The 24,894-nt window shown below is 42.6% G+C and overlaps 1 protein-coding gene and 1 pseudogene across 1 annotated transcript; one reads left to right on the plus strand and one right to left on the minus strand.

The window, feature by feature from the left end:
• Positions 1-656: 656 nt before the first annotated feature.
• LOC110091590 (5-aminolevulinate synthase, non-specific, mitochondrial pseudogene) lies at positions 657-1,433 on the minus strand (annotated as a pseudogene).
• A 3,047-nt stretch (positions 1,434-4,480) lies between these two features.
• On the plus strand, positions 4,481-24,301 carry LOC110091597 (cytochrome P450 2J2). The gene is made up of 9 exons (XM_078389752.1): positions 4,481-4,798; positions 10,349-10,511; positions 13,591-13,740; positions 13,871-14,031; positions 15,297-15,473; positions 18,582-18,723; positions 20,391-20,578; positions 21,704-21,845; positions 24,109-24,301. The coding sequence occupies exons 1-9, from the start codon at positions 4,628-4,630 to the stop codon at positions 24,285-24,287; spliced, it is 1,473 nt and encodes a 490-aa protein (XP_078245878.1). The 5' UTR covers positions 4,481-4,627; the 3' UTR covers positions 24,288-24,301.
• The last annotated feature ends 593 nt before the right edge of the window (positions 24,302-24,894 follow it).

Here is a 24,894-nt window from a genome sequence, read left to right on the forward strand (position 1 = left end):
CGTTGACAGAAATAGTGTTCAGCTGAGGAACGTGGGTTCAGCGCCACCCGTCAACTTCCCATTAGCATTTTCTTTTTTTAAAAGTTCATCATCTGTGGATTGTGATAAGGCATGGGGTCAATTTGCAGGAGCTTTTTAGCACTGGTTAAGCCTCATCCAGAGTAATGGGCCCAGTTCTAGATACCACGTTTCACGAAGGATGCCAACAAACTGCAGCAGGTTCAGAAGAAGGTAGCCGGGATGTTCTGGGGACTGGAAACCAAGCCCTGGGAGGAAAAAGTGAAAGAATTGGGCATGTTTGGACTTGAGAAAAGAAGACAGAGGGGAGACAGGAGAGCACTTTTCAAATATTTGAAAGGTAGTCCTACAGAGGAGAGGCAGGATCTGTTCTTGATCATCCCACAGTGCAGGACACATAATAATAGGCTCAAGCTACAGGAAACCAGATTTAGGTTGAATATTAGGAAAAACTCCTTAACTGTTAGAGCTGTAGAACAATTGAACCAATGACCTCGGGAGGTCTCGGTGAGCGCTCCAACGCTGGAGGCATTCAAGAAACACAACCGTCTCTCAGATCTGCTTTGATTTGGACTCCTGCTTTGAGCAGCGGGTCGGACTCAATGGCCTCGTAGGCCGCCTTCCATTATTCTATGATTCTATGGCACGGTGGAACAGTATATTGCTTGAACCGAGGTGATAGGCTGGCTCATCATTTTGGCACAAATTTCAGTGTTTGTAGCAGCCTCTGCCACCCTCATTAGGATGATGTGATTGGGACGATGCACTCCAAGGAGCCCGCGATCCCACAGCACCTGCCTCACCAGTTTGAGGCTGTGCTGGTACTGGTGGTGAAGAATTTGCCCCTTAGCATTTTTTCAGGCTTCTCACAGATATTCTCACATGCCAGCTTAAACCAAGGGTGGCAGGTGATGTTGCAAAGATAAAGCAAAGCAAAGCAGCATAGGATCAAAGAGGGTTCACCAGAGAACTAGTACTGGCAATATAGCCTCCCACACAACCCAAGCTTTCTCAAGTGTTCCAGAGATAAGGTCCATTTTATGAATTACTTGGTCTCAGCCTCCCATTTCATCACCGTGAGTCACGTACAGTTGAACTGCATGTACTTCACCTATACAGGTTGTGGTAATGAGTCTCATTACAAAGTTCTTCCAAGGAACAGAAGACACCATCCATTGAATGGACAGTTCCAAATGTAGCCACGCTCAGAACAGGTGGATTGGACTTGTTTAACCGTTTTCAAAGAGGATCAAACATGTGCTACAGCACTCTGCTGTTTAAAATCCCTTGCATTGTGGAAGCAGGAGTGCCTTCGTTTGAATAAATTTCACAACCTGGCAACATTTTGGCCAACATGTTGAACCATTATCAACAAAGAAAGAGGAAAACAACAGGGCAGCATCTTTTCCATTCATTCATTCATTCATTCATTCATTCATTCATTCATTCATTCATTCATTCATTCATTCATTCATTCATTCATAACACCTATCCAGCTGCCAAGGCTGCTCTGGGTGATTTACAACATAAGAGATAACAATTTTAAACAGTAAACATAAACCATAAACATCACAATTAACAATCAAAATTAACACTGGTACATATAGTAAGAACGACATAAAATTAACTAAAAATGAATAAGGTAAATTAAAGGCAAGGTAGAGGAGCGGATAATTTGAACACTGAGACAACCCCTGTGTTATGATGTTATGGGCTCTGGGAAAGCCTGTCCGAAGAACTATGTTTTTAAGGACAATTAAAACATTCCCAGTGAATGGACCAGGGGAATTTCAAGTGGGAGGTTGTTCCAGAAATTGGGATCAACTGCTGAGAAGGCTCGGTATTTGGACCCTCTCTCAGGGTCAATGTTTTCAACCACCCAGCCTGGGAAAATCTTGTGGGACAGGCAGATCTCATTGGAAGGAAGCATTCTGCCAGGTATTGAGGTCCCAAACCATTTAGGGCTTTGTATGTAATCATCATCATCTTGAAGCTGGCATGAAAATGAACAGGAAATCAGTGTAAGGTGGTCAGAATAGGGGAGATATGATCGTATTTATTTACTCCACACGATAGTCTGGATGCCATGTTCTGAACCTGCTGAAGATTCCATAGCAGCCGCATGGACAGCCCTATGTAGAGAGCATTACAGTAGTCTAATCCTGAGAAGGCTGACCGCCGAAGAATTTATTCTTTTGAATTGTGGTGCTGGAGGAGATTCTGGAGAGTCCCCTGGACTGCAAGGAGAACAACCCTATCCATTCTGAAGGAAATCAACCCTGAGTGCTCACTGGAAGGACAGATCCTGAAGCTGAGGCTCCAATACTTTGGCCATCTCATGAGAAGAGAAGACTCCCTGGAAAAGACCCTGATGTTGGGAAAGTGTGAAGGCAAGAGGAGAAGGGGATGACCGAGGACGAGATGGTTGGACAGCGTCATCGAAGCGACCATGACTTTGACCCAACTCCAGGAGGCAGTGGAAGACAGGAGGGCCTGGCGTGCTCTGGTCCACGGGGTCACGAAGAGTCGGACACGACTTAATGACTAAACAACAACAATGCATATAGAATTTATTGGTCTTTATAATGTACTTGGAATATGATTTTAATGTGGATATGACATTGTCACATGGAATGGGAAAGGGAAGGTGGGAAGGAAGAAGGGTGCTGGGATATATGTGTGCATATATTTATTTATTAGAAGAATAAAATTTAATTTTTAAAATGGCATGGGTTTGTTTTCCTATTGTGCTGCCACTCATCATGTGGTGTTGCGTTGTACCGCTGTCTGCTTGCCGTCATTAAAGCAGGATAATTCTTTCAGACCAAGATTATAAAATGGAAAGTTTAATTAATCTCACTGAATGTATAAAATATGAACCTGACTATATGAGAGCCAAAGTAAAACTGGTATAATGAGCAAAACTCGCAGGGCTTAGCCTGCTGAAACACCCGCCAGTCCAGACTAGTTAAAACAGCTTGAGGGCATGACCACACCAAAGCTTGTCCCAAGTTGATGTGAATATCGGTGCATTTAAATCGCTGCCGTGGTTCACACATAAATATTTTATTTTGTCATCCAGGTGCATTTCAAGAGCCCAGACAAGCCCACCCCCACCCCCGACTGTTCTCTGCCATTATCACCACCCTCTTCTTATCAACCCCTTTTGCTGGCCTTCCAATCTTTTAAATATTATTATTTTATGTTTAGCACATGAAACAGCGCTGAAATGACAAGGCCTCGTGAATGTTTGAATTAGTGCTGTGTCGGTTTTGCGATAAATTGCTAAGCCGGGGGTGGAGAGAATATTTCTAGAATTACATTTTTCAAATTACATCACAACTATAGTCTTTACCAGTAAATAATGCAACTGGAAACATTATGAAGAAAGCACAAGTCCTCTGCTGGCTGGACCATGTCTTTATTTATCATAGATTTCTGACATTTATATAATGCCCTGTTAGTGCATAGCGCTATTCTGGGCAGTGTACTGTATATATAAAAATGAATGAAATAATGTAATCAAGCACACAAAAAAACAGATGACAACAAGCTAAAATAAAACAGATAATAAGCTCAGGTGGTAAAGCGACAACATGTACCACATGCACATGCCAAAAGGCCGGCTCTGCATGGGGTTGATCATGTAGACAACGGAACACATATCGGAACGTGAGAAGCAGCATAAACAGTGGGACAAATATCTGTCTAGGCATGCCCTGTGTATCCAGCTTTGTATCTGTATATAATTTTAAAATGGGGGGGGGGGGGAGAGTAAATCCTTTTTTTCTTTTTTGAAAGAACAGACTCCATGGAGCTGGGTGGAGATCAGAAGAGATATCACTATAGGTTCCAGATGTAAGATATAGGAGAACTCCACACAGAAAATTCACAAAGGAGGATGTGTTTGGGAAAGGGCTTGAAAATAATGTACTGAAACCAGAGTCTCCCCAGAGGAGAGAGAGAGAGAGAGAGAGAGAGAGAGAGAGAGAGAGAGAAAAGAAAGAAAGAAAGAAAGAAAGAAAGAAAGAAAGAAAGAAAGAAAGAAAGAAAGAAAGAAAGAAAGAAAGAAAGAAAGAAAGAAAGACTTATCACTGACTTTGTGATAAGTATTGACTGTAGTGTTGAGGAAAACCAAGACATCATCATCATCATCATCATCATCATCATCATCATCATCATCATCATCATCATCATCATCATCATCATCTTTTGGTGCTTAGTTTTTCAGAGCAGTGTATTCACCCTCTTCTAGACTGTGTAATTATAAGATTTTGTGAAGGTTGCTTTGGTGTAGCGATGGCTCCTTTCTTCCCTTCCCATTAAATGGGGGCGTAGGATTGCTCAGCAAAGCTGTCCTTCTGTCAACTACTTAATTGAAAAATATCACATATAACCATCTCAGCCCTGACACTAATATTCCTTGGCAAGTAAGAACAAATCCCATTCATGATTGCATTACTCCATGGATGGAAAAACAGAGGAGAACAGAACTGACAACCCCTGAGAGAAAGGAAAAGAAGAAAGACGATCCGTTGGAGGAAATACGTTCAATACTCTACCTCTGCTAGACTGGCTGAAAGAGAAAGGACCTTGAAAGAGAAGGGAAATGTTGGGCATCTGGGCATTTTTGATGCTTTTGATGGCAGGTCTTCTGGTTCAGCACTATGTGAAACAGCTCCGGTTATACAGATGCTACCCTCCTGGACCTTTCCCGCTTCCGATCATTGGAGGAATCTGGAGAACTGGGATCCGACTGGCTCCAGACCTTCTCATTAAGGTACTTCTCCCTCGGGAGGGGGAAAAATCATAATCAGCTTTAGTGGATAGAATTAGGACTCACTTTTGTTCCCAATGGTTATGATGATGGCAAATGTGTTGTTATTAACAATGCATTCCAGACAATGATTCTTGGGGACAAGAGACTTCTCTTTGACAGCACGCCTTGTGATATTTGTGGTCTCTTTAAAGAAACTGTGGATCATTTCACAAATATTCGGTATCCTAGATGAGAGGGTTCATGACTGGGGCAGGGTGGGTTCCTCCTCCCGAATTTTTGAAGTGAGGCACCACTGTGGTCCCTGAGCCACCCTAGATCCCAGGGATACCTACATGTACACAGAGCTATTAATGTGGGAAGGATGTCATTCTACTGATCCCGTCTTATCAATCATGTCCTTCGGCTTATTACTACTCTGACAATAATGATTTGTTTTATTACGTAATAGCAAGATACTCGGCAACATAACGGGTTTGATTTACTTTCTTCCATTAAACTGAACGACGCCCATTGACTTATATAGAAACGAATGGGGGTTGTCAACTGGTCGCCCGATTAAGGTGGAACCAAAGGTAGAACTGGGATCAGGTGAAATATCTGTGGTGTACCACCCTTATTCTACTCTGCATGCTCTTCCACTTAATCAAAATAACAGCTGAGACCATAGCATACCAGTCTCATTAAAGCCCAAACCTGTCAGAAGTTTGACACTGGTGACAATGTGTAATTTTGTAGTTTTCTTATCCTGCCCCGCTGAGATTCAATGACCCAGAGCTAACCACTCTGCCACAATGCCCTTTTTCTCTTGAGGTGGATGAGACCAGGGGAAAGCAAGCTGGAGAGGAGACTAAGGAAGCAGACTGTATTATTCCCCAAGCACTCCAATTTATTCTGCCCTGTCCATGCTTCCAGGGAGTTAAAAACAATCCATAAGAAGCATGCGCCAACCTGGCAAGGTAGAAAGAGCTGCCATCCCACCTACTCACAAGTACCAAAATCCCGGTACCTGGGTCAAGGCGAGACCTGCTTTTAGTACCACAGCCCTCTCAGCCAAACATCCAGACAGCTGCTTGAAAGGATTTTTGTATTTTATTAAAAAGGGCGAGGGTGGGGGTTAAAACGTAAACGTTCCAAAATATTACAAGAAAGTTGCAAGAGAGACTTGTAGCAAAAGACAGAGACTGTTTCGGGCAATGTAAGAGAAACACACTAGAAAACAACATCTAAATTTATCTGCCTAATACACCTTAGCAGAGCAGTAGCTTGGATCTGGGGCATACACAGAAGGCATCATTCCCTGGTATAGCTTCATCAAACAGTAGGTAAGCAAACAGGCAAGCTAAGCTAACTAGTTTTCCTAATCGCCTTTTATACAAATAAACCAGGATCAATCACATACAGTACCTGTTACCATCAACATCTCAATCCTTTTTCATGCACCTCAGAACAAACATACAGTATATTCCTTCCGATTTTCTTTTCTCACAGTTGCGATCTCCATAACTCCAGGGGAGGGAAGAGGACTTGTTTTTTTCAAGTCCAGAATTAAAGTGAAAGCATTCAATTCCTTTCTGGGCTGCTTTGATATGCCCTCTAATAAAAAATAAGCATGGAGGTGTCAGTTCCCCATTTAGTCATTCCTTTGATGTGTTCATTAACAGGAGATAAATGAAAGGTGTGAATTGTCCTTTTATTCTGGGCACCTACTGACCTCTGCTTGTTTGGCCAGCTTCCCAATACCCACAAAGAAGCATCAAAGCTTCCAGTAACTTAATCTCATGTTCCATATTCCCCCATTCCTCAGTTTCTTCACATAAATTAAATACTTCCCCACGGTACACTTTTTTAATCTTGTAAGAAGGCTCAGATCTGGTACTTCTTTTCTGGGAAGTCAGTTCCCTTACCAGATACTCCAGGGAAAAAGCCACACAACCTTGAAATTGCATAGTATCAAACACTGTCTAATTTGAAGTACTAATTTGCAATGTTGTTTTTTTGACTTATGTACTGTGCCATACTGCTTAGAGCACTATCTGGGCAGTTTATAACATAATTATGCAAACATCAACTTGCCCCCCAGTGCATTAGGTAATTTTATGATGTTGGAAAGATGGAAGGTTTGAGTCAACCTTGAGCTGCCTACCTGCACCCATCAGGATTAAGCTCAGGTTCATGAGCAGAGGCTTGACTGCAGTACTGCAGTTTAATCACTACACTATGAGGCTCAAAATTCACTTTCAGAGGTGGATTTATTTGAGCATCATGGGATCTCAAGGCAAAAAGGAGGAATTAAATGGGGATTGGAGGTAGTGATGTAAGACTTGGGTCTACATAACTGTTCTCATTTACCAAGCTTGCTTTCTGAAGTAGATAACTTCACCAAACACCAGGAGACCACTTTGGAAGATAAGAGAAGTAAGACTCTTATCTTCCAAAGAGAACAAGGAGGAAACTTTCCTGATGCTTTCATCAAGCTCCTTGCGGTCCTGGGGACTCTCAAGAATCTCCTCCAGCACCACAATTCAAAAGCATCAATTCTTCGGCCGTCAGCCTTCTTTATGGTCCAGCTCTCACTTCCATACATCAGTACTGGAAAAAGCACAGCTTTGACTATGCAGACCTTTGTTGGCAAGGTGATGTCTCTGCTTTTTAAGATGCTGTCTAGGTTTGTCATTGCTTTCCTCCCAAGAAGCAGGCATCTTTTAATCTCATGGCTGCTGTCACCATCTGCAGTGATCATGGAGCCCAAGAAAGTAAAATCTGTCACTGCCTCCATATCTTCCCCTTTTATTTGCCAGGAGGTGATGGGACCAGTGGCCATGATCTTAGTTTTTCAGATGTTGAGCAATACCAGTACTGTAATGTTATTGGAACAGGTACAGCAATGAAGGGGCAGCGGGACTGAATGCTACTTTCTAAAAGCCAGTGTTAACTGTGGCCCTGCTCATGTTTTATGGGTTTTATTGCATATATTATCATGGTTTATACCTTCTGTCTGTAAACTGCCCCTGGGAACCATTTCTACTGGAGGATGACACAGATATATTTTTAAGAGCAGCAGTACAGTATTTATTATATATACAAAAACTGGCACTAATGCAAGGAACTAATGCAAAGCTGGTTAATCTGTACTCTATCACTAGGGGAAAAATTTTCTTCTTCTTCTCTTGACCAAGATGAACTCAGGTCAAAAAAAGGGCAGGAAAAGTTTTTTTTCATTCGTAAGTCGAAGCTCTGTTCGCAAGTCAAAGCAACATTTTGCGAATGGAGCTGTTCGTAACTCGAAACGTTTGTAAGTAGAGATACCACTGTATATCCAGTTAAGAAGCATGATCCCAAACCTGACAGCAAGGAACAGGGCCTTTTCTGTGGTGGCCCCTTGTTTGGGAAATTAGCTTCTGCATGGTACATGAGTATGGGCCTCACTTCTAGACATTAGAGAGTGATACAGAACCCTATTCATTAAACTGTCATGTTTAGCAGAATGGGGCTGGCTTCATGGAAGAGATTTTTGAGTTGCCTTTTATTGCTCCTCTTGACTTTATATAAATCTGCTTTGCGTTAAGCCTTTTCAGAGTGCTCAAGCTTTGTATGCATAGACGAGAAGTGTCATTGATAAATGTCCAGTGCCTATCAGACCTGGCCAATATAGACAACAGTTGTGGCAATGAGAACTGTATTCCAAGAAGCTCTGGTCCCGGCTTTGCTGCTAGTGGCATGGTTTCCCTTTCATCTGCAAAGAAGCCGGTACTACATAAAAGGTGGTGGAGAGTCCATGACTTTAAATTCTAGACTCCAAAATGAACTAATGCATTATTGCTGGCCAAGGAAGGAGGAAGCAGGAAGGAATCACTGGGCACTGGAACTTTCTTGATCCTCTCCTAGAGCTGCAAATTGGAGACCTGCATCACAAATGTAACTACATTAAACTGGAAAACTGGTAATAGCAACAACAACAACAAAACAGCTGAATCTCAGTTTGCCCACTATTTTGGCAAGTGTAGATTATTAGGTCAATTTGCATTGATATGAGAGTGTACAAATTTCTCTCCATCTCTTACTTGTCCCTCCTGCTATTTAACAGGTTCAGAAAACCCGTTTTTGAGGTTACCCAGGGATTTAGAATGCACTGCTGATTGTAGTTCATCCTTCATTTTTTAAGACCGTGTCCATCATACTCACAAATTAAAGGGGAAAGAAAGAAATGAGCAGTTAAGGTTGGGGATTAGCGCATTGATTGGCACACAGATGGCTAACTAGCCCAACATGGGTACAGAAGATACATGAACAGGATCAGGTCAGGTCAGCTGATTCTGGGCTAGCTGGACCATTGAGGTGTTACATCCTTGCTTTGTGTTCTGATGACACACAGCCCTGCTTGTCTCTTTCCTTAGATGCAGGTAAGGTAGTGAAGGAGATTAACTAGTGTCTGGCTACTGTGGCAGCCAAAATGAAAGGTCATAAACCGAAGTTCAATCCAGATTAGACGGAGAGACTTTTGGCAACATCATGAGAAGACAAGGCTCAATGGAAAAGACCACAATGTGAGGGAAAGTGGAAGGCAGCAGGCTAAGAGGGAAGGCCAAGGATGAGTTGGATGGACTCCATTAAAGAAGCCACAGCTTACCCTTTGCAAGACCTGAGCAGGGTGAGGATAAAGGGCCAGCTGCCTATGTCTGTGGACAGTGCAGTGGAAAAGCAGGTTAAAAGCTTTATTTTTCACCAATTGGAAAACTTCTGTCCAGGCTACCTGAAGGACCTTATCTCCCTATAGGCGCCTTCTCGGCAATTAAGATCAGCAGAGGAGGCCCTCCTCTTGGTCCCCTCGCCAGCACAAGCCCAGCTGATGGGGACACCCGGGAGAGGAGGGCCTTCTCAGTGGCAGCTCCCAGGTGATGGAACGCTCTCCCATGGGAGATCAGGAAGGCGCTTTCCCTGTTATCCTTCCGAAAAAAGCCAAAGACCCTATCTCTTCAGGCAGGCTTTAAACAATTGCAATTGAATCCCTGAACCCCATTTTAGCAGGTAATTTTAATCCTTTTTATGTTTTCATGTTTTAATCTTTTAATTTAATTTTAAATCATATATTGTTTAATTTGTCTTTTAATCTTTAATTTATTGTGTTTTTAATTGCATAAATGTTAATATTGTGAGCCACTTTGGGTCCCTTGTTAAGAGAAATGCAGCATATAAATAAATCTGATAATGATGATGATGATGATGATGGTGGTGGTGGTGGTGGTGGTGGTGGTGGTGGTGGTGAGAACCATTAAGCCACGACGTGGTGGGTGTCCCATCGCTGAGAGGTTTTCAAGACAAGATTGGACAGCCATCCATTCGGGATGGTAGGAGGTCTCCTTTCTTGGGCAGGGGGTTGGACTAGAAGACCTCCAAGGTCCCTTCCAATCCTATGGCCGTTCTATGATTCTATGACATGCACTCAGGCATTGCAAAGCTGAGAAAAGGTGAAATTGGCTTATTGACTTGAAATGCTCCCTCTGCTTGCTTTGAATGTGACCTATCTTTTCTCTAACTTGATCCGCATGGCAGCTGGCTAAGCAATATGGGAACATTTACACTGTGTGGATAGGCCGTGCGCCCATCGTGGTACTGTCTGGATACCAAACAGTGAAAGAAGGTCTGATCAATCATTCAGAAGGTTTGTCTGGGAGACCAGTGACCCCTCTGCTTAAGGAAACGTTTAAAAAGAAGGGTAAGTGCTTGTGAAGTGGGCAGTGTTTTAATACTACTTCCTCCAGTGAAATAACAGAGGAAGAAGGAGTACTTCTTTCAGCAAAATAAAAATTTCTGGACGCATCCGTCAGCTGGAGTTTCTCCCATTGCACCTTGTTTGCTAGCTATCTCATTAGGCACTCAGATAAAAAGACAGCAGAGGCCATTTTTTATCTGACTAAAGATATACAATCCTATATGTCCACAAAGTCTGGGATATATGCAGTGTATCACAGAAGTGAGTACATCCCGTCACATTTCATAAATATTTTAGTCTACAGTGGTGCCTCGCTTAACTATTGCTTCGTTAAACGACGAAACCGCTATACGATGACTGTTGCGATCGCTTTTGCAATCGCAAAACGATGTTTTAATAGGCAAAATCCGCTTTGTGACAATCGGTTCCCTGCTTCGGGAACCGATTCTTCGCATTATGACGATTTTAAAACAGCTGATTGGCGGCTTCAGAATGGCTGCCCGCTGTGTAAAATGGCTCCCCGCTGTGTTTTTGGACGGACTCCTCGCTATACAGGCACCGAAAATGGCCGCCCCTATGGAGGATCTTCGCTGGGCGGTAAGTTTTCAGCCCATTGGAATGCATTGAACGGGTTTTCAATGCATTTCAATGTGATTTTTTATTTCACTTACAGAGGATTTCGCTCTACAGCGATTTCTCTGGAACGGATTATCCCCGTTAAGCAAGGCACCACTGTATCTTTTCATGTGACAACACTGAAGAAATGACACTGTAAAGCAGTGAGTATACAGCTTGTATAACAGTGTCAATGTGCTGTCCCCTCAAAATAACGTAACACACAGCCATTGATGTCTAAACCGCTGGCAACAAAAGTGAGGACTGCTAATTCCACAAGTTTTATTTACCTACGCAGAACTCGAAGTCTAAAAATAATCATACATGGTGATTGTGCAAAGCACAGTGGTTTCAGTTTTTTGGTTTTTCATTCCAAAACAGCCATGCCGACTTTGGGTGTTGCTCTCTGTGGGAAACTGGGTTTTAGTGATTTGTTGGATTAATTAAACATACTCTCATTCTGCTGAGCGAATCTTGAAGGAGGTGTGATTTTTCCCTGCATCCAGATTTTCAAAGGACATCTTGATTTTCAAAGAGCTTTTGAAGTCACTGAGTTTTCTGTCTGGACAGTCTATGTACCCTCAGGCTCCCTGCTGTATTCAAAGGGAGCTTACAAGCCATTGATGAAATGGGCTTTCCAAAACCCTGAGGAGTCAAAATGTATAAGATAAAGGGAATGTCCAAGCAGCCTGGCTAGGCAGGCCTGAAGCTTATTCCTATTAGTAAGGATAAGCTTGGAATCTTACTGTCCTAATTGGCAATGTGTATCCACATAACAATTATTTTTCTAACCTTGAACTTGTTATTTTCCATTGTCAACCATCTGTTTCATTCTGTTATTTTTCTTTATATGATTTCTTTTAATAAACCTTCTAAAGTCTGGTCTACAGGCTAACAGGGAGAGGGGGGTGCAGGTCGGTGTCCCGTCTCGGCCCTTTGGACATTTCTGAAGGGTCCACAGGTTGATAAAGTGCCGACAGTCCCTTGAAACCCGAAAATCTCGGGTGGTGGAAATAACCAAAACATGGAAAACTGCCTGGGGTCCCTGGAAATGTGATCTTGAGGCAGAAAACCTTCAGCCTGAGACTAAGTGGGGAATGGTGAATCATTACACTCTCTGCAGCATGGCGAGTGGTTCCAAATGAAAATGCAGTGGATGGCCACAAAAATGGCCTAACGGCGTGCGAAATTCTCAAATTGTATCTCTGGCCTTAATATGGTAAATAGGAAAGCCAATTAGATTTGCATAAGCCTGGGAGTTAGGAAAGTTTTAAGGATCAGATCATACTTTTGCACTATTAAAGAGCAGGCCCAGTAGGTGGGGCTCGTCAGCCATGGAAGGCAGCCCATCTAGGAGAAGGAAAACTCCGATTTCAAACCTCCACTGCCTTGTGGCTATATCCACTCATGGAAAAGGCTTCAGGAGTTAACCTCGAGGCAAAATCCGGAGCTGGAGTCCCGAAGGCAGCATGTGTCGTTCTGCCAACTCCTGCGACGTTGCTGGAAACAGTTGTATTGGCTCTTGCCTTTCCATTAGACCATTTCAGCAATGTGGAGAGGGGGGATCTGCTGCTTGGGTAACAGCCTATCCTCCATATTACCTTACCCGGGCTTCATGCTCTGGAGAGGACACTCCTCGATTCAGAGCATGTTACCATAGTCTCTCAAGACTGAAGGATGCCTATACAAGGCCACAAAAAGGATCATGCAGCTGGTACAGCTGACTCACAGTGAAGGCTTTTTAAAAAATATACACACACTCCCATCCCCTCAACCATCTCCTTAGGCAAGCCAACAGTGTTATATGTAGGCATCCTTCAGTCTCGAGAGACTATGGTAACGTGCTCTGAATAGCGGTCTGGGAACAGCCTCTAGTGTGGCTGAGAGGGCCGATTCGAGAGTGACCATCCCTTCCACACTGAAGACAAATACAATCTATCCCGTCCCCTGATTTTGCTGCTTTCGTGACTGCCTCTTTGCCTCAGCCTGCTGGACAAGGGTCTCTTCAAATTGGGAGAGGCCATGATGCACCGCATGCCTCCAGGCTGAAAGCTCAGAGGTCAAGTTTTCCCATCTGTGGAGGCCCATTCCTAAGGCCTTCAGATCCCGCTTGCAGATCTCCTGGTATCACATCCTTGTATTTATTTCTGCTAAAGTTGGTTCGCTGTCCAACTCTTCCAAGACAGGCAAGCCAACAGTGCTAAAACACAGAGAAGGCGAGCCTTGGACTCCAAAAGCAAACGTCTTGGACCACTTTCATTTAGGACAAATCGTTCTATTAAACCAAGAGGATGCTCTGTTCATTATGAGTCTAGAAGCTCTCTATTCGCTTCCCTGGTTGAGGTGCACGTTGGCTGCAGTTCTCCAAACGCTGGCATGCTCCTTGGAAGGCTAAGGGTGGTTGCACTAACCTAAAATGAATTCTGTTTGCATGTAATGGTTTCTTTCTCGTTATTGATCCTTTCAGGTATTGTACTTGCCAATGGGCACACCTGGAAACAGCAGAGGCGTTTTGGCGTAGCTACTATGCGTGCTCTAGGACTGGGGAAAAAAGGCATGGAGCACCAGATTGAAGAGGAGGCCCTCCAGCTGGTAGAAATCTTTGCAAAAACAAAAGGTATGCGATACTCAGTAGTAATGGGAAAACTGCCTCCCATTGTAACAGAAGCTGCATCAGGATACATTTCTGTAGTAACAGGCAATGCAGAATAATAGTTATACATTAACCGAAATTATTTTATTTCCAGGGCAACCGTTTGATCCTTTACTAGCGCTTACTAATGCTGTTTCCAGTCTGATATGTGTCTTGGCTTTTGGATACCGGTTTTCTCTTGAAGATGAAGAATTCCAGAAGCTGGTGGCCGCTGTTGATTATCTGCTAAAATTTGGAGGCAGCTTCGTCCATGGTGTGAGTTGTCTCCTTCCCTCTTCCTGAGTCCATGGGTGTTCACAGAACCCTAACGTCAGACTTGTTAAGTTTTGGGTTTGTCAGGGAAAAACCTATGTTTGACGATCTGTTCATCCACATCGTCGTGTTCCCTTTCATTGCCTTCTCCGTTCCTTTTTTGACCAGAACTTTCCAAAATGTCAACTATTTCTTCAGCAGAAAAAGAAAAAAAATTGGAAATGTCACTTTTCATGTGAGCACAAGCAGATCTGACCAATGACGTTATTCCAGCAGCGAGTTTTAGTCCTTAAAAGTCAGGCTTTGAATCCTTTCTATTCAGCCCATGTTTTGTTATTCCTTTTTAATGGGGACAGGATTGGGGGTGAGGGGATTTTGGGGCTGAGGGAATGGTTATGGGTAGGGAAAAGGTAAAATTCCAGAGAGTGAGAGAGTCCTTTTACATCCACTTATAAAATTATACTAAAAGAGGAAGATAGCAACAAAGAACAGCTTAAAGGGATTTACCAGAATTGCTATAGTGACTAATCTCTCCATTCCCTAAAGGGACCTTCACATTCTTCATTTATCTATGCTTTCCAATCCATATGGTATTGAATTAGGGTGGCTGTCCCTCTTTTCTGCTAGTCAGGGACGTGGTGTCGCTGCGAGTTAAACCGCAAAAGCCTCTGTGCTGCAAGGTCGGAAGACCAGCAGTCATGAGATCAAATCCACGTGACGGAGTGAGCGCCCATCGCTTGTCTCAGCTCCTGCCAACCTAGCCGTTCAAAACCATGTAAAAATGTGAGTTGATAATTAGGTGCCACCACTGTGGGAAGGTCACAGCATTCTGTGTCTAGTCACGCTGGCCACGTGACCACGGAAACTGTCTTCGGACAAACGCTGGCTCTGCGGCTTGGAGACGGGGATGAGCACCGTACCGTAGAGTCAGACCACAACTGCACTAAATATCAAGGGGAACCTTTACCTTTACCTTTACCTTTACATGGCAGGCAGGTAGAATACGATCCATCTTTAAGAGCTGCATGAGAAGAAAATTACTTTCAATATTAAACATAGCAGCCACGATGGAGAATTTGGGAACTTTGTGCGGTTTACGTCCATGCAAGAACTTACAGTACCAAAGTTTTCTTCATAAATTGGATGGAAACATATGTGAGAGAAGACAAAATGGACAAGAGTGTTAATCCAAAGGAAGCAATGGCTGGGATGCCCTGCCGAGCCTTCATAGGACAGCAGAACGAGTTGGCTTTCTTTTTTCCCTACAGATCAGTGAAATCTTCCCATGGCTGATGAAAAAACTGCCAGGGCCTCAACAGAAGGCCTTGTGCTCCGCAGAGCTGGTGCTTGCTTTCACGAGGAGAGAGATTGAGAAACATAAGGAGCGACACTCCCTGCATGAACCCCAGGATTTCATTGATTTCTATCTCCTTCAAATAGAAAAGGTTAAGTATCTGTCCTGTTGCAACCTGAGACATTTTGCAGCCAGAAGGAGACGCTAAATCGCTAGCATGACCACCGGGGCCAACAGTTTGAACATCATCCAAACAGTACATTGGGGTGGATGACATGACATTCCTTAACACCTCCCCATCCCCCATTTTATTCATGATGCAAGAGCAATGTTTTAGTTTAAACCACCCAGTTTTGCAAGATATATATGTTTTGGTGTGTGGAATGTCATAATCACATCTCCCTGAAGAGATGTTTGGACAGGGAGTCACGGTGGGCGCAAATCTACCCCCTTTATCTCTGAGGTTGGCCCTCTAGGCCTCAGAAGTGCATAGCGTAAGCCCCATGGACTATCCTGGCCTTAAAAGGAAACCTGTGCTTACTTTCCAAGTAACCAAGCATTGGGGTTGTGCTTCCTTAGACAGCACAACAGCCTTGTAGAGTAGGATCTCTCAACGGTAGCTACTTAGCGACCTTCTCAAATCTCCCCTAGATTTAGGTGTAAGTCCTGCTGTGATCCAGAGACCAGTCCTCAGCTTAAGAATTATATTTGTTTTTATTAAGAAAATAAAAGACTTTCATTAGTATACACTTGTAGCATTAAGGCATAAGCTTTTAACATATCCAACCATTGTTGTTTAGTCTTTAAGTCATGTCTGACCCTTCATGACCCCATAGACCAGAGCACGCCGGGCCCTCCTGTCTTCCACTGCCTCCCGGAGTTTGGTCAAATTCATATTGGTCGCTTCGATGACCCTGTCCAGCCATCTCGTCCTCTGTCGTCCCCTTCTCCTCTTGGCTTCACACTTTCCCAACATCAGGGTCTTTTCCAGGGAGTCTTCTCTTCTCATGAGATGGCCAAAGGATTGGAGCCTCAGCTTCAGGATCTGTCCTTCCAATCCAACCATTACAATGGTTAAATAAAGCTGCTATTTCTAGATACAATAAGAACAACTCAATCTCTACTACGTACAGTCGTGCCCTGCTTAACGATTACCCCGCATCACAACGAATCCACTTCACGACAATGTTTTTGTGATCGCAATTGCTTAACACGACTCTCCACCCCTATTTCACATGAGACCCACAGGTGTCTTTTCTCGCTTCCAGTTACGCGGTATTCTTGTCTGGTCTTCATTCTAGGCCCCTCTGGCCTTGCCGTCTTTATCTCCATATCAGGCGAAGGAACTCTCTGCAAAAACAGTCTCGCACATTCCATTGCCTTTAATGCATCTTATTCAAAACCTAACAGACTCCATCTTTATAGGACTACAATTCCCAGTATCCTTCAATTCATTACATGCCTCCCCTTGGAAGGGGAAGGGCTGGAGCATGGGCATCCCAGAGATCTCTGGAGGTTGCTCACCCCCCTTCATAACACTCGTCACGTCTAAGTTTCTGTCTTCACCCTTTCCTATCATGACATTGCTTCACGATTCTGCCCAAAATGTTCATTTTGAAACCCAGCAAATGTGTAAGTGTATGAATGATCTGCAAATATTCGTTGCCCATAGAATCAATATTTGCAAGATGGGTTCTTTGCTCCATTTAGCAAATCTCATGGCATATTGGCTAAACTGCAGTATTGCAGTTAAGCCTCTGCTCATGACCCGAATTCAAATCCAAAGGGTTCAGATAGCCAGCTCATGGTTCACGCAGCCTTCCATCTTTCTGAGGTCAGTAAAATGAGTACCCAGATCACCGGGGGGCAAAGCATTGTTTCCATTATTATATTGTAAACTGCCCAGAAAGTGCTATAGCACTATGGTGTGTGTGTGTGTTTAAGTCAAAACAACAGAAACAACAACAATAACTTAACCTCAAGTCATTTCTTTTGTTTCAAATTGATTAAATCCCTTGATCAAATTATTGTTTCAAACAGCAAATTGATCAATTGACCATACTGTGAACGACTTTTGAGCTAAAGCTACATCCAGTAATGAAAAATGTGTTTAAGATTTACTGAAATAACAGTCAAACTAACATAACAGCCAGTGCGGCAAAAACATATACAAAATTGTGTGAGAAGGTGAGGACATAGTGTAAAATAAAAAATGTTTCAAATCCTGTTGTTTAGCATTGTACATTACAATCAGATTAGGGCTATTGAATCGATGGAAATGACAGAGGATTTGACTCATTAAATCCCGACGGATTCCTACTCTTAGACTTGCTAAACTTAGCAACAGGATTCCAGCCAATAAGTCACACCAAGTGGTTAAAATGTTGAGGGCATAATCATTGAAGTAGTTAACATGTGACTACCAAATGTACATACTGCAGTTTAGCCACTATTTGACTCAACTCCAGGAGGCAGTAGAAGACAGGAGGGCCTGGCGTGCTCTGGTCCATGGAGTCGCGAAGAGTCAGACATGACTAAATGACTAAACAACAACACCACAATGGAGTAAGGATTTTTAAAAGAAAAGAATAATAACTGCAAATGGTGACATTATTCCACACACCTTCTCCTTCATCTGGATGGGTTAGACACCCTGGCCAAGGAATTTGCCAACTTACATGGGATTTGAGGAGGTAACAGTATTTTCTCTGCATTAATATGCCAAAGCAATTTGGGATTAAATTGTTGTTTCTTATATTGAGCCTTTGTTTCTGTTGTTTTCCAAATAGTCACCATTTTCACTGCTTTTAGTAATTTTTCCCTGCTTGTACTGATATAATCATTTAGGCTTCTTTTTTTTTTTCCTCCTCTACTCCCTGCTGTATTTGCAGCAATCCATGGCCTCTGATTTTTTGTGGCAGATATAATCTGTCCACATCACTTTTTGGATGTAGTACCTGATGCATGTTTATTAGTTTCCATGTTTTTCGATCCAATTCTTCGAATTCATTTTGAATCCAATCTATTATTCCAGCTGGATATATAATTACTAGAACAAGGGCCTCTTTTATCGCTTTGATTGTATTTCCCCATTTAATTTTGATTTTAAGAGTTTCCACAGTCTTTTATTATTATTATTATTATTATTATTATTATTATTATTATTATTATTATTATTATTATTATTATTATTATTATTATTATTATTATTATTATTATTATTATTATTATTATTATTATTATTATTATTATTAAACAGAGTAAGGATGACCCCACCTCTACGTACGACGAAGATAATCTGGCTGAATGTATTTGTGACCTGTTTATCGCAGGAACAGAAACCACTGCTACATCTCTGCAGTGGGCACTGGTGGTCATGTTGGCTTATCCAGATATCCAAGGTGAGAGAGACATGTGTGGTGAAAGCAGGAAAGATACCTACAGGGCGGGATTCGGGTTTTTTAGTTTGGTTTGTAGCCCCCTCCAAGATTCCACACTGAAGGGATGGTTAGCAATTTATCCATAACTGAAAAGCAACTACCACAAACCCCCTCCCATCATCTACCGGAAAAGTGTCATTGAATTCATAGGAATTCCAAAAGTAAAATACATATATTTACAGTGCATGTTCTTGAAAGATGAGAAGAACTGAAAGGAAGGTTCCTGTTAGACTAGCAGGCTTATTATAGGTTAACAGACTGATTTTTATGGCGTTAGCCTCTTAGACGTCCTGGTACATAAACGTTTCACAGCCCTGTAGTTGGATGTTGATCACGATGACAGCACAAATGTAGATGCAAAATGTATTGACAGAGACAGTTACTGACACTGGCCATTAACAGAATTGTTGGTATTAACACAAACATCATGGCCAAAATTAGGGCAGTTAACCCATTCAGGATGATGAGCCTCTGTCACCCAATAGAAACATATCTGTGGTGTATTGTTGTGATTTAACTTCGAGCCTTCTTCACATTACAGTAAAGTCTCCCATTTCCCCTTGAATTCTGGCATTCAAGGCGACAGAGAAATCATACATTTGTTCAGATGCAAAAGCCTTACCAAGCAGACTTGCTAATTCAACCCATATTTACCTTCCAATGACCAACAGTATCCCAGGGCTGAAACAAAGCACACCAAATGGGCTCAAGTTAAAGGAAGCCAGATTTCGGTTGAATATCAGGAAAAACTTTCTAACTGTTAGAGCAGTACGACAGGGGAACCTTTGACCTCTGGAGTTGGCGAGTGCTCCAACACTGGAGGCATTCAAGAGAAACTTAGGTAATCACCTGGCAGATACACTTTGATTGTATTCCTGCCTTGAGCAGGGGGTTGGACTTGATGGCCTTGTAGGCCCCTTCCAACGTCACTTTTCTATGATTTCTATGAAGTGCTAGTTACATAATTGAGGACCATCGCATACTGCACTATGACAAACCAGCATCTCATCACTTGTCTGTGTATTATGTGCTGTCAAGGTGGAACTAACTTATAACAACCCTAACCCTGTGCTGGCGGGATAGATAGCTCAGTGGTTTACATATTTGCCTGTAGAGCTGCAGGTTGGGAGTTCGATTCCCCACTGGACCTCCTGGGAGAAGAGCCAGCCTGCAGAGCCTTGGGCAATCTGCACAGTCCCGGGGCTCCCCCTAGAGGAAGGGAATGAGAAACCACTTCTGAGTTTTCTCTACCTGGAAAACCCTGGAAAGGGTTGACTTGATCACACATGATGATGATGATGATGATGATGATGATGATGATGATGATGATGATGATGATGATGATGATGATGATGATGATGATGATGAGCAGGGCTTTTAAGGTAAGTGAGATATTTAAAGAGAGGTTTTGCCCGTTCCATGCGCACCCCCAGTGAGTTTCCATAGCTGAGCCAGGATACGAACCCAGATTTTCTCATTACACCATCTTGGGTAATTTCACCACCTTGGGGGAGATTCTATCCTTAAAAAAAAAAAAGCTCAATGTATTGTCTAGTTTGACCCCGTCTCATTTTTCTGGATAAAACCAGTATTCAGGATAAAACTTTACTTTCTCCCGTGTCGCTCAGGAAAGGTCTACAAGGAAATTGAAGATGTTTTGGGTTCCTCTCACTCAATCTGCTTTGAAGATAGAAAGAGGCTGCCCTTCACCCATGCTGTGATTCATGAGGTCTTGCGTGCAAAGTTTATGTTACCCGTTGGGATCCCCAGACGGAGTGTAAAGGATGTGAACATGCATGGTGTCACTATTCCCAAGGTACAGAAGATGGGGGTACCTGCATTCTGGTATCCCATGAGCAAAAGCCATCGATGGGTGGCCATTGAAGAGATGATTCGGTACACGAAGTATCCATAGTGTACGAAATCTGAAAGGCAGGAATCTTCCACCCGTCTACAAAAATCTGGAAGTCAAGCAAATCCACTTGCCTAGCAAATCCACAGAACTACCCAGTTTCTTGGTGGCTTGGAATGAAAATTTGGCATCTAAACAAATCTTTGCAGGATAATTCACTTTCCTTCAATTTGTGAGCATTAAAAATGGTATCTCTTTTGATAGAATGTGTTGACACCTTAGTTCTGCACATTCACTGAGTCCTGATTGGTGCCACCCGGTTGCGATCAGAAATGGGGAAAAATAACCCTGGACCACAGGGTTGAGAATATGCCAGCCAGCCTGGTTAGCAGATGCTGAGGTCTCAAAAAGTGGTCTCTTATCTCTGGCTGCAATGTTCCCAATGAATTTCTCCCCAGTCTTCACATCATAGTTCCTTGTCACACAGCATTCCATGGAGCCCCAATCTGACTATACAAGTGACTTTACCAGTTAGACTACTGCTATGCAGTCTACATGGGGCTATCCTTAAAGATAACGTAGGTGCTGAAGCAAGGGCAGCTAGCTAATCTGCAGCTACTGAAATCTTTCAAATCCCATATGACACCAGTTCTGAAAGAATTCTTCTGGTGGCTCACACACATCTGGTCTAAGTTCAAGGTGCTTATGACACCTACCTCTTACGATCCTTCCTCTCTTGATTTCAAGGCTGGAGGTTTGAAATAAAGCACTGTGCAACATGTTTTCGAAATCAAGCCTTGTGTAATATGCTTTCTTTGGCCAAGGAAGCATTGAGGTAATTTCAGAATAACCGCAGAATCATTTTTCTTTAGCACAATAGACAATACTACTGACAACACCACACCTTGTAGGTTTAAAAAATGTGTCTTGGAAACTTTATTAACTTGGTTAGGAACGTCTATGTGCAATGAGAGTCTGCTGATGTGAGAAAGACAGAGATTAAAAATTAGGTATTTAGCTTATTACAGCTTTCGGCTGGACAATTTGTTGCTATGGATGGAATTTGAGTCAGCTCTTTCTTGCTTTCAGAGGACCATTGTTATCCCAGATCTGTGTTCTGTTCTCCTTGATCCCAAGCAATGGGAGACACCTGGGGAGTTCAACCCAAAGCACTTTCTGGACAAAGAAGGAAATTTTATATCTAGAGAAGAATTTTTACCCTTCGGAGCAGGTAAACGGTACCATCACCTTTACTAGTTCATTTCAAAGAGATCAAGGTGGCAAGTCTGTCAAGGGATCCCTAGTGGTCTGTAAAAACATTAAATCAGAGTGGCATTCTGGTGCTGTAGGGGTTTAAACTTTTCCCTCCGTAGCATGTTCCGAACATGAATTATCTTGGGTTGCTTTCTATCTAATAGAACAAACGGTATATCCAGAAGACCCATTCTGTTTGGGGAAATAGCAGAAGAAGTTAAATCCCCCATTCCCTAACACCAAAGGCCCGTTGATGGCTACATTTCACCCTTTAAAAATCGCACAAGAACCAGTTAAAGATCTCAGTGTATCTTTAGGTCTTAAGAGGCCAGGCCTCTTCAGTGGTGGCCCCATGTCTCTGGAGTCACCTCCCTTTCAGGGTGTGGGATTGTCAATTGATTTATCTTTATTGGTGATCCTTTTTTTCTCGTTGTGAATGCCATAGGTAGCAATAGGATTTTTGGATTTTCTGGACTACAAACGCCAAAATTTTCCATTCTGGGAATTCTATCTTGCAGGCACCTGACAAATATCTGAATGCAAGGCACCTGGGAGGAAGGTCCAAGTCAGGTGGCTTTGAGGTTCAGTTAGGCCAAGCTTCCTTCCTGAGCGCTAGGTTTCTTTCTGGGGAGGAAGCTTAGGTGGAGCTTGGCCCACAGCTGGAACTTAGACCTTTCTCCCAGGTGCATTGCATTCAGGTGCGGTACGATCCCCATATCCACCGGGGATTGGTTCCAAGCCCCCACCCCCATGGATGCTAGCAAACATAGCATGATCTCTGTCTTACAGTGGGGTCTTGACTTGAGAACTTAATCCGTATTGGAAGGCAGTTCTCAAGTCAAAAAGTCTGTAAGTCAAGTCTCCATTGACCTACAGTGCATTGAAAACCGATTAATCCCGTAACAGGCCGTTTTTGTTCCATTTTGGTTTTTTTCTGGTCTGTAAGTCAAATCTCAGTCTGCAAGTCAAACCTAAATTTTGCGGCCAGAGAAGTCTGTAACTCAAAAAGTCTGTAAGTCAAGCCGTCTGTAAGTCAAGGGTCCACTGTACTTCAGTTGCCCAACTCTGGAAAGGCCACTATGGAAATACGTATATTTCTCAATGGAATGCTATACATACCATGGTCTCTGGCTGCCTCTAGTGGTCAGTTCTGGTAACTTCACCTTTAGGAATATATATGTCCACAATTTTTCTTTTTATATTTTTAGACCATAGATAAGTGAATCTACGGATACTGATCCATAGATATGAAGGTCCTACTATATCTGTAAGGTGCCTGTAAGGTAGGTAGAACTCTCAGAATGAAGAATTGTGGTATTTATAATCCACAAATTCCAAAAATCCCATTTTGAGCTATCACCAGCTATTTTCATATTTTGGTTATTATTCATTAACAGGGTTAAATAATACTTTAAAGGTAAATTCATTTTTTCCTTTCTTGTTTTACCTGTGATATATTTTAACTGTGATAATTAGTGGGTTGTTGTTCTTTTTTCAATTGCAGTATATTTACAACCTATCTTGAGAGGACATTGTCTTTTAAGACAGCCTCAACAGCCTTTTACGTGAAAGTATAAAAATGCTACTTTCAGTTTAAGGATAATAGCAAAAAGGAGCCCCTTTCCATGCCAGATCCTTATACACAGGCAAGCAAAAAGAGCATGGAATAAAGAAATATGGAATTCAGGACAGAAATAAAAACATACACCGTGCTTTAGATGGACTAGCACTTATTTTCTAAATGAGATTTAAAAGGGAGAGAAACCGAGGGAGAAAAAGAGAGAAGATGGATGTGTGGCGTATGGGTTGGGTTTTATTTTCCTGCTAAAACAGCTGCTGAATTGACCTCAGCCAATAGCTGCACAGCCAAAATTAGAGCTGCTACTGAGAATGACACAACCCCTCAAATACCTTCTTAAATACAGTACTCCTAAAATGCTCCATGACTGGACCTTCTGAGATGTTCTACTTCATGATCTCACAGGGTTCTAGGGTAATGGCGATTGCCCACACAGGCTGGCACTGAGTGTTGGTGGCAACTGTGGCAGCAATAGCCCCAGTGGGGCAGAAGGAAAGGTTATGAAGCAGATGAATGGGATTCAAGGGCCGGTGACTATGAGGCCATCGATTGAAATTCTTTTCTTAGGGTCAAAACTGGTTGTTGACCAACGATGTTGGGCTGGAGAGTAGCCAACATGGAACCTTCCTCACTTGATGTTTTCTGCATTTTTCCTCTGCAGGAGCTAGGATGTGTTTGGGGGAACAGATGGCAAAGATGGAACTCTTCCTTTTCTTTACCAACTTGGTGAGGACTTTCAGATTCCAGCTGCCGGAAGGAGTCCAAGAACTCAATCAAGAACCTGCAATGGGGTTGACATTTCATCCCCATCCGTTTAAGCTGTGTGCTATTCCCCGTTGAGGCTCATCATAAAACCTACAAAAATTTACAGTTTTCAAATAAGTCAGTGTATTGATCTGTCCAATCAGACCAAAAAAGCAACAAGAAAACACATACACACAAACCTAAGAAGCAAAAATATTGTGCCACCTTAAAGAAGAGTGGCTATATTTTAAATGAGAGCTTTCATGGATGATGCCCACTTCCTCAGACATAGGAAAGAGATGACACGGTGCTTATATTTATACATGGCCCCATGACCAGGTGAGGATACAGATCGTGGACAAAATGGCAATGGTTCTCTAGCTACAAAACAAGACTTGAAAGAGAAACAACTGAGATAAAGGTACATGCGGACATTGGAAACCCAGTAAACAGGACTGAATAGCAATCAAGGGTTCTTAAGTTATTACCAAATGTCAAATCCTGGTTTGACATTTGTCCCTTGTGTTTCCATAATTTGTCCCTTGTGTCAACAATGCAATTGTTACCTTGGAAACTGAACATGGAAAATTGTACATCCTTTAAGTTCAGGTCCTACACCCTCTTGGATAGCATTGTTATCTTCAGAGACACAGTTAATGGCAATACTGGAAAGGACTTGTTGATACTAGTACTCCATCTGCTG

This window comes from Pogona vitticeps, chromosome 3 (genome assembly GCF_051106095.1).
Source record: "Pogona vitticeps strain Pit_001003342236 chromosome 3, PviZW2.1, whole genome shotgun sequence".
NCBI classification, from domain to species: domain Eukaryota; kingdom Metazoa; phylum Chordata; class Lepidosauria; order Squamata; family Agamidae; genus Pogona; species Pogona vitticeps.

Coding starts and splice junctions, on each gene's coding strand:
- LOC110091597 (XM_078389752.1), top strand. CDS start 4,628: ATGTTGGGCATCTGGGCATTTTTGATGCTTTTGATGGCAGGTCTTCTG. Junction 10,512..13,590: donor GGAAACGTTTAAAAAGAAGG/GTAAGTGCTTGT, acceptor TGATCCTTTCAG/GTATTGTACTTGCCAATGGG. Junction 15,474..18,581: donor ATCTCCTTCAAATAGAAAAG/GTTAAGTATCTG, acceptor ATTATTAAACAG/AGTAAGGATGACCCCACCTC.